Source organism: Chelmon rostratus, chromosome 16 (assembly GCF_017976325.1).
Source record: "Chelmon rostratus isolate fCheRos1 chromosome 16, fCheRos1.pri, whole genome shotgun sequence".
In the NCBI taxonomy this organism is placed as follows: Eukaryota; Metazoa; Chordata; class Actinopteri; order Chaetodontiformes; family Chaetodontidae; genus Chelmon; species Chelmon rostratus.
Window position 1 is genome coordinate 377,501 of NC_055673.1, and position 10,000 is coordinate 387,500.

Sequence of the window (10,000 nt, forward strand, 5' to 3'; positions counted from 1 at the left end):
TCTTCACAGGCCCAAGATGTGGGACCAGAAGTCCGACAACACTGTTTACGCACAGACAGGAAGTGGTGGTGGGGTCGTCTTTGACAGGTGATTTCATGAACACACAAGCTTCGAGAAACATTGATCTCCCAGGACGATGGTGGTCTTAACAATGGCTAACCACACTCTAGGCGTCTTGTTGTCACTTGATGTTTTCATGTATTTCATCATGGTTTACCTGAGTTTGTGTCCTGTGATTGGCTAGTTGTCATCATTACCTCAGCGCATCCTTGATGATAATTGGTACATGGTGAAGAACGGGTCCACACAGGACTGTCCCCCAGAGGACTGGACTTTGTGTCCTGTGTGAAACAGCTAGTCAGTCAGTTGACTTCTTCAGTTTTCTTAATGGTTTTCAGTTTTGTGTGTAGCTCACAACAGATGATGTGACTTGTGTTCATTTAAAACAGATCAATGCAGGAAGTGAATGAACTTTTCTTTCACTCAGAAATGTTGTCAGTAAAACAGCTGTTCCTGCTGAACTTCCTGTAGGCAAACATTGTGGGATGTTCATGAAAATGACGATGATGAATACGAAAGCGTCGTTTCACTGTTAGTTTGTTTCAACAATAGCTTCCAATAAGCGCTCAGCTCTCACCGGTGCGCGCGTCTTTGTCTCGCGAGATTTTTAAGTCTCACGCAGTCGAGCCTCCAGAGCAGGTCGGACAAAATCACTGACCATCATGTAATGACGACGGCAGCTTTGTTTGAGGTGAATCAGACCGACGCGCACCTGCGCAGCGTCGGTCTGATTCACCTCAAACAAAGCTTCAACTTTAGGGTTTCAGGCTCCACGCAGAAAGCGAGGAAACAGTACTCACCAATCACAGCACAATTGTACTAGCCAATCACAGCACAGTAGGGCGGAACTATTCCAACACTCCAGGAGAAAAAAAAAGTCCGCGAGACAAACGCTGAACAAAAAAGTTGAAGTTGGCAGTATGAAAAATCAAAATATTTATCAAAAAGAAGAAATGGTGAAATGTCTGAGACACAAAAACCAGGTCTTGGAAAGACTTTGATGTACTTGTTAGTTATAAACAAGTTATAAAAGGTTGCCATGCAGACTGTATTCAGCAGAGCAGGCCGGGGATTGGCTCCAGATTTTCTCTCCTGTCATTGGTCCATACGTGTTTCACTCAGAGGTCTCAGTAAAATGATTGGTCAGCAGGCCGTGTGGACGCCGCTCCTCCCTCCGCTTGGTGTTGCGGATGTCCGTTATGTTACTATAGTCGGAGAGAGAGAGAGCTGACCCAAAATAAGTTTTAAAAACACAGTTACCGTCCAACCTGTCTCACACGGACGCTCCAGCAGTGACAGGAGCACCGAACTTTCTGGTACACCTACAGAAATATTTACATCCCCCTGCCCCCCCACCCTCAGAACCCGGAGTCCCAATCCTTCGCAGCTCCGCGGGGCCCGGCGAGGCGCGGCGGGAGCAGATGGAGCCTGCACCGGCTAAGGCGAAGCCGCAGGGCCGGCTACTGGTGTCCACCCAGCTGGACGCCAAAGACGAGCTGGAGGAGGTAGGCTGACCCGGTTTAACGGCCCAGAGAGCACATATAACCCGAGATTAACCAGGTTAGAGTGACTTTACTGGCAGATATCAGCAGTTAGAGAGCAGTTTGTTTTTTGATACAAAGACATGGAACCATTTTTGTGATCCTGCACGGCAGCTAGCATGCTAGTTAGCATGGCTATCAGGTGGCTAGCATCTTTAGCATAGTATGGCCATTCGGTACTCTGTACAAACGTTGTGTTGTTGTTGTTTTCAAAGTATTGTGTGAGAGGAGTGAGGGGTGTGTTTGTGGTGTCTTTGAGCTCCGAAAGACGCCACAGTGCGAATATATAGTCACACAGCTGACGGACAGTTAGCCTAGCATGCTAATCCTACGTAAACATGGATGAGGCTAAAAAGTGACACTTGCGCATGCGCCGTGCTAGTGCTTCACATGTCAAAAGTAGGATACGATAAGATGAGATGAAACTTTATTTATCTTTGTTAATATTTGGTCATTACAGTAGCAGTGTGAGTAGTGAGAAGCTGACTTTTGAGCTGTTGTTAAACTCTGACCTAAATATGTTCAACAGACACAAACAAGCCTTAGTTACACACTAAAGAACAGCAACATTTACAAGTGTGCAGTGTGTAGATGACAACAAAACATTACAGCATGTAAAGAAGCATTAATGAAGGCATCAGCGTGTTATTCAGGAGCTCCTCGCACTGACATGAATCCAATGTTGAGCTGCAGCTTCAGTTCTGAGTGACTTCATGAAGATGAAGCAGCTGACGTCTGTGGACCACCCGAGTGGCTACAAAGAGAAAAAATGATAAATGCTGATGATGCGGAACAAGCTGAGGGTGTATACCCTGTTGTCACCACACAGCTACAGTATGTCCAGCTAACACCCTGTGTCCTGGCTGTTTACAGCGTTTCTAAATCATTCAGTGCCTCTGAGTGGCACAGCTCCGTTACATTCAGACTTGAACATGTTCATGCACTCACTTTGGACCTTTACTCTAATAATTGTATTGCTGTTAACTAATCCAGATATGCCTTCAGAGCAGATGGTCAGTATAAGCTGTGATTGTCTGGTGGGTTGTGGTCTCTAGGTGAACTGCCGGTGTGCCTCGTTAGGCCTGGTTGGTAGACTGAGTGCTGGTAACCTGTGTGTTCACGGTCTTTTGGTGAATCATCTGAGTCTGGTTGGTTTTAGAGGCAGCTGACTCAGAGCTCTATTTCATTTAAACTGGAGCTAATAGTGTTGTTAGTGGCTATACTTGGATGAAGACTTGACATTTACCTGTGCTGTGTGTGCGTGTGTTTGTGTGCGTGTGTTTGTGTGTTGTGTTTGCAGAGATTGGAGCGTTGTGTTGGAATCGTCCAGTCGTTGACCAATGGGCTGTCAGAGAGAGAGGCCAACGATGCGCTCACTGCCAACGTAAGAAATCCACCATGTACTGCTACTACTACAAGTACAACAGCGAATACTACAACTACTGCTAGAGTGTTAAAACTAATACTACTATTAATACTATGACGAATACTCACATTACTACTAACACTACTACGAATAAAACTGTGAAAAATACTCCAACTTCTACAAATAAACATTCCCCTCGGGTAGACTGTGTAGTACCACTGAAGCATCGTATAAACTAATGCAGGTGCATTCATTCGAGTTTGGATAAAATCAGTTTACTTGTAAACAGACTGTTTTAGTTTTATTTCTTACAGTTTTCTGTTGTATTTGTGTGCATAAACAGTCATTTGGTCATTTTTAGTCGGGTTAGGCCAAGTGTCTGTCGCCTGTTGTCTGTCAGCTGAGTGGAATGACACATAAAATGACCAACAGCTGCTAAAGAAACACAAACATGAAAAGGACAACCAAAATGAACCTGGACTAACTGACAACTGACTCCAGCCAATCAGAATACATGATTGTCTGTTGTCATGGTGAAAATCCATCCTGTGTTGCAGACTTACAGTAAGATACACAAACTGTATAACTGCTAAGTGGTAGATTTTGTTTGTCTAATCTCCTGTTACCTGCCTGCAGGTGTGTAAAGGTCAGCAGCAGCATGAGGAGGTGTGTCTGGGTCTGTTCACTCAGGTCCTCACTGAGCCCACCCAGGCCCAGAGGGTGAGTCACCATTGCATCATTATTAATCTGTGACATCACTGTGACATCACTGTGACATCACTGTGACATCACTGTGACATCTGTGTGTGTGTGTGTGTGTGTGTGTGTGTGTGTGTGTGTGTGGTGACAGTGTTACAGAGACCTGACACTGGTCAACAGAGATGGGATGAACGTCATTCTGGTGAAGATCAACCAGATCCTGATGGAGAAGTTCCTCAAACTGCAGGATGTCCCCAGAACGCAGGTAAACAAAATGTACATGGGTATAGAGGTACACACACAGGTATAAAGGTACACATAGGTATGTAAGTGCATACCTGTAAGTACAGGTAAACTCACAGGTATGCAAACACACACACAGGAATTAAGGTGCACTCACAGGTATACAGGTACACACAGAAATATACAAGTACACACCGGCATACAGTTATATACACACAAGCATACAGGTACACACACAGGTATGTCAGTACACAGGTGTATAGGTATACATACAGGTACACTCACAGTTATGCAAAAACACAAGCATACAGGTACACGCACAGGTGTACAGGTACCCTCACAGGTATAGTAGTACACACACAATCGTACAGGTACACTCACAGGTATTCAGGTACACACAGAAATATACAAGTACACACCAGCATACAGTTATATACACACAAGCATACAGGTACACACACAGGTATGTCAGTACACAGGTGTACAGGTATACATACAGGTACACTCACAGTTATGCAAAAACACAAGCATACAGGTACACACACAGGTGTACAGGTACACGCACAGGTGTACAGGTACCCTCACAGGTATAGTAGTACACACACAATCATGCAGGTACACTCACAGGTATTCAGGTACCCACACAGGCATACAGGTATGCACACAGGTGTACAGATTCACTCACAGGTAAACAGGTACACTAACACACAATGCAGGTAGGTAAATACACATGTACCACCCCACATCTAGAAAAGTTGCGTCTCTTTGTAAAATACAGTGAGTATGCAGTCAGTTACAAACAATAATACACCCAGCTCAGGTACACAATCAGTTACATGTAGTATTTGTGTTATCAAGTACTGTGTATATGAAGTGATACTGCTTTCAGAACACCTGAACAAGTGCAGCAGTGATGTGTTTGTTTTTGTCCTGAGTTGAGTCTTGCAGGCGCTCCTTCAGCAGTGCTGTAAACCTGTTCCTGTAGTGTTGCTGAGGTGTTCTTCAGATTTCCTACTTTGAAAGAGCTGATTTAACCAATAGAATCACAAAAACTGTTTCCCAGTTTCCAAATCACCATTCATGTCAACATGGTCACATGTAGAGTTTGACCAATAGTCTCTCAGGATGATCTTGAGATTTGAGATCGTAACGATCTGATAATGATACAGCTGGTTTTATTTTTTTAGAAATCCATAAAGTACACAAACATGTTTTCAGGATGTTAAGAAGTGACCTTAAAGAACAGATGATGTGACTTTAATGACATGATTTTAATGAAAGCGTTGATTGTGTGTGCAGCTGGTGTGGCTGGTCAGAGAGCTGGTGAAGAGCGGCATGATGGGAGCTGATGGTGTCGTCATGACGCTGCTGAAACAGATCGCAGGTCAGACAGCACATGCAGTATATACACATCAGTGTCAGTATGTACAGGTCAGGAGTCATAACTGATGTGTGTTCATTCTGTGTGTTAATGTGTAGGAGGAGACATTTCCACTAAAAACCTGTGGTTGGCTGAGAGCGTCCTGGACATCCTGCTGGACCAAAAGTACGTCCGACCTGAAATCTATTTGAACAGATGGTGTTTAGCCTGCATGCAGAGGAAACAGGATGTGTTTCTGAATGTACCTTCAACGTCTGCTTCACTGTGTTAGCATGTAGCGCTGCTGCTACAGAGGCTCTGTGTTTTGTAGCACAGACCACAGAAGTGTTAAACGTCTGTTAGCATCTCTAAAAACAACCACCGGCGGTGCAGACCATCACTGAAACAGTCATGTGACTGACAGAGGACATTAATGCTGCACACAGACCACCATCCAAACCTCAAGGACATGTGTCCATAATGTTAAACTGCAGGGACAGAGCACCTGTGACTCCAAAACATCCAGATGTTAATCTTCAAATGAGGAGTACAGACCTGTTCTATCATCATACACACATTATCCTTTATATTAAATACATACTGATCACACAGAGTGAACTAAACTACTGAAAACCAGAATCCATCAGAGCGAAGTGATCAACCACAGCTAGAGTCTGTGAGGGGACGTCACCTGTCTCGTCTCCTGGAACACCACAACACCATCTTTATTTTAAGATAGCATGAAGTGAGACTCCTGATGCTAACCGGAGCTAACTTATGTCAGGTAAAGAAGTTAGTTACATATCACTAAGATGCTGAAGATGATATCTATCAGTCTTCATCCTGTGAGATCAGAGCTGAACGGGTATTGATCGTCTGTCTTGTAGAAACTTTTATTGTCACTTGTAGAAAACTGGGATGATTGATGAGAATATGAAGCTGAGCCCTGCTGATGCACGGAGTTACTGAATGTTTCTGTACTCAGGAACGAGCTGAAAACAGATTTTAACGTGATGCTGCTCAGCCCTGTTCTAACCCTGAACTCATGCTGAATCAAAGCAAGCAGCGGTTTTCCTCCCAGTCAGGGAGGCTGCAGCAGTGGGGGGCGTTCACTGTGAACAGCTGCCTCCTCCTCTCTCTGCAGGGACTGGGTGTTGAAAAGCGGGATGCTCATCGCCATGTCTGTCTACACCTACCTCCGACTCATCGTTGACCACGGAGCGCCAAACCTCCTCACGCTGCGACAGAAAGAGGTCGACTTCTGCATCAGCATGCTGAGGGAGAAGGTAAGGAGGGAGGGAGGGAGGGAAGGAGGGAGGGAGGGAGGGAGGGAGGGAAGGAGGGAGGGAGGGAAGGAAGGAAGGAAGGAAGAAGGGAGGGAGGGAAGGAAGGAAGGAAGGAAGGAAGGAAGGAGGGAGGGAGGGAAGGAAGGAAGGAAGGAGGGAAGGAAGGAGGGGAGGAAGGAAGAAGGGAAGGAAGGAGGGGAGGAAGGAAGGAAGGAAGAAAGAAGGGTACGAAGGAAGGAAGGAGGGGAGGAAGGAAGGAAGAAGGGAGGGAAGGAAGGAAGGAAGGAAGGAGGGAGGGAGGGAAGGAGGGGAGGAAGGAAGGAGGGAAGGAAGGAAGGAAGGAAGAATGGGAGGAAGGAGGGAGGGAGGGAAGGAAGGAAGGAAGAAGGGAGGGAGGGAAGGAAGGGAGGGAGGGAAGGAAGGAGGGAAGGAAGGAAGGAGGGGAGGAAGGAAGGAGGGAATGAAGGAAGGAAGGAGGGGAGGAAGGAAGGAAGGAAGGAAGAAGGGAAGGAAGAATGGGAGGAAGGAAGGAGGGAAGGAAGGAAGGAAGGAAGAAGGGAAGGAAGAATGGGAGGAAGGAAGGAGGGAAGGAAGGAAGGAAGGAAGAAGGGAGGGGAGGAAGGAAGGAGGGAAGGAAGGAAGGAAGGAAGAAGGGAAGGAAGAATGGGAGGAAGGAGGGAAGGAAGGAAGGAAGGAGGGAAGGAAGAATGGGAGGAAGGAGGGAAGGAGGGAAGGAAGGAAGGAAGAAGGGGAGGAAGGAAGAAGGGGAGGAAGGAAGGAGGGAAGGAAGGAAGAAGGGAAGGAAGGAAGGAAGAAAGAAAGAAGTGAGGGAAGGAAGGAAGGAAGAAAGTTGTATGTCACTCTGGTGACTTCTCTCTCTGTCCCCCCCCCCCCCCCCCCCCCCCTTCCCCTCTCTCTCCGTCTGCCTCCCTCCCCCCGCCTGTCTCTCTGCCCCCCCCCCCCTCTGCATGTAGTTTATGGAGTGTTTGATCATCGGCAGAGATCTGGTTCGTCTGCTGCAGAACGTCGCTCGGATCCCAGAGATGGAGCTGGTGTGGAAAGACCTGCTGCACAACCCACAAGTCCTGAGTCCTCAGTTCACCGGTAAACCTGCACTCCCCACAGTCCCCAGTCTCAGCGTGTCGCGGACGTCCTGAGCCGGTTGTTGAAAGTCCTCTGATGATCAGTTCATCTGTTCTCTCTGAGGTCTGATGTGTGTTGACGTGTGTTCAGGTGTCCTCCAGCTGCTGACGGCTCGGACCTCCAGGAAGTTTCTGGCCTGTCGTCTCACACCTGACATGGAGACCAAACTGCTGTTCATGACCTCCAGGGTAACCCAAACTCCAACTGAGCTCAGCCTAAATCTACTAAATCTACTGCCCTGAAACCCCCAGCTCTCTGACAGAGATCTCTTTGAGTGTCGCTGATGATGACCTCTGACCTCTCTGATGCTGTATATTACCTGTGCACAGGTGCGTTTTGGGCAGCAGAAGCGCTATCAGGACTGGTTTCAGAGACAGTACTTGTCCACGGCAGAGAGCCAATCACTGCGCTGTGATCTCATTCGCTACATCTGTGGAGTGGTCCATCCGTCCAATGAGGTGCTCAGCTCTGACATCCTGCCGCGCTGGGCCATCATTGGCTGGCTGCTCACCACCTGCACAGTAAGAGGGCGGGGCTTCAGGTTGTTATCTCTGAAAGTCATCATCTGTTAAAATGAATAACCGATCGATCAATTTGTGTCTCTCCAGTCGAATGTTGCTGCCTCCAACGCCAAGCTGGCTCTGTTCTACGATTGGCTGTTCTTCAATCCTGAGAAAGACAGCATCATGAACATAGGTGACACACACACACACACACACACACACACACACACAGAACTGCTGTAACTGGTAACATGATTGTCAGTCAGTCACCGTCTCTGCTGCTCTGTTTACTCCTCCTGATGTTTAGTTTACAGGATTGTTCATCATTTCTTTCAGTAAAGAGTTAATTTAGCTCTAAGCTAACGAGCTAGCTATCTCAGTGGCTAACAATGAGTGTTTGCAGCATCCTCCTGACTCCTCGCTGTGTTTAAACCAGGTCTGTGCTGTGGAGAGTTTGTACAGCAGCTCAGTAAAACAGCACAAGAGCTCAGCTCTGTCAGGACGGTTTGCTATTGGTCAGCAGGGGTCAAAGTTCACCACAGTGGAACTGGACCCCGACAGTGGATCCACTGAAGTGACTGTATTTGTGGTGAAGCTTCAGTTTTAAAGGCCTCACGTCAGCCTGCCGAGGCTTCATATTAACTTCTGAGAAGCTGCTGTAAACAGGACGATGATGAGAACGGACCCCCGGCTGTTTAAACTCTGAACACGTGTTTTAAAGCTGTGAGGAAGATCTAACATCACACTGCTCCTCTTCAGTCACACCAGTCTCATGTTGCTGTTGTTTCTGCTCCTGTGTGTCAGAACCCGCCATCCTGGTGATGCATCACTCCATGAAACCTCATCCTGCCATCACTGCCACACTGCTGGACTTCATGTGCAGGGTAACACGCACACCCGCACGTAGCACGCACGCACACACACACACACACACAGAGACACACGCACTCACACTCACACACACGCACACACGCACACTCACACACACAGAGACACACACACACACACGCACATGCACACACGCACGCACGCACACGCACGCACGCACACACACACACACACTGGCAGTAATGGATCTGGTTCCTTTCATATTGATGCAGGTGTAAATGCGGGGGGGCTCTCTGTGATCAGGGACACCACACAGTTACTCAGAATAGAAAACATTCTATTACAGAATAAGTAATGTCTCCTTCCTCGTCTCCTTCCCTCCTCAGATCATCCCTCACTTCTTTCCTCCGTTGGAGTCTCAGGTCCGTCAAGGTGTCTTTAACTCGCTCACCTTCATCATGGAGAAGAGAGTGCTGGCGTAAGAAACACACAAACACACACACACAGTGTTCACCCTGTCAGTCCCAGACTTGCTGATTATTGATTATTGATTATTGATCACCGTCTCTCAGTCACCTCGCGCCGCTGTTTGATAATCCAAAGTTGGACCGAGAGCTTCGATCGATGCTCAGAGAAAGATTCCCCGAGTTCTGCAGCTCGCCCTCACCCCCTACTGAAGGTAACACACACAAACACACACACAAACACACACACACACACACACACAAACAAACAAACAAACGCACTCACAGAAGCAAACCAACACACACACAAACACACACACACACACACAAACGCACACACAGAAGCAAACCAACACACACACAAACACACACACACGCACACACAGAAGCAAACCAACACACACACAAACCAACACAAGCACACACACACACACACACACAAACCAACACAAACACACACACACAAACACACACACACAAACCAACACAAACACACACGCACACACA

The 10,000-nt window shown here is 47.2% G+C and overlaps 1 protein-coding gene across 1 annotated transcript in view; it reads left to right on the forward strand.

The window, feature by feature from the left end:
- Nucleotides 1-1,252: 1,252 nt before the first annotated feature.
- ints3 (integrator complex subunit 3) overlaps nucleotides 1,253-10,000 on the forward strand; it is a 17,321-nt gene continuing 8,573 nt past the window's right edge. Inside the window, exons 1-14 of the mRNA XM_041954741.1 lie at nucleotides 1,253-1,565; nucleotides 2,902-2,985; nucleotides 3,604-3,687; nucleotides 3,818-3,931; nucleotides 5,209-5,293; nucleotides 5,389-5,455; nucleotides 6,414-6,555; nucleotides 7,530-7,659; nucleotides 7,789-7,886; nucleotides 8,028-8,219; nucleotides 8,307-8,394; nucleotides 9,006-9,085; nucleotides 9,416-9,507; nucleotides 9,602-9,708. Of these exons, the coding sequence (XP_041810675.1) occupies nucleotides 1,482-1,565; nucleotides 2,902-2,985; nucleotides 3,604-3,687; nucleotides 3,818-3,931; nucleotides 5,209-5,293; nucleotides 5,389-5,455; nucleotides 6,414-6,555; nucleotides 7,530-7,659; nucleotides 7,789-7,886; nucleotides 8,028-8,219; nucleotides 8,307-8,394; nucleotides 9,006-9,085; nucleotides 9,416-9,507; nucleotides 9,602-9,708 (1,447 nt within the window). The 5' untranslated portion in view covers nucleotides 1,253-1,481. The remainder of the gene's footprint in view (nucleotides 1,566-2,901; nucleotides 2,986-3,603; nucleotides 3,688-3,817; nucleotides 3,932-5,208; nucleotides 5,294-5,388; nucleotides 5,456-6,413; nucleotides 6,556-7,529; nucleotides 7,660-7,788; nucleotides 7,887-8,027; nucleotides 8,220-8,306; nucleotides 8,395-9,005; nucleotides 9,086-9,415; nucleotides 9,508-9,601; nucleotides 9,709-10,000) is intronic.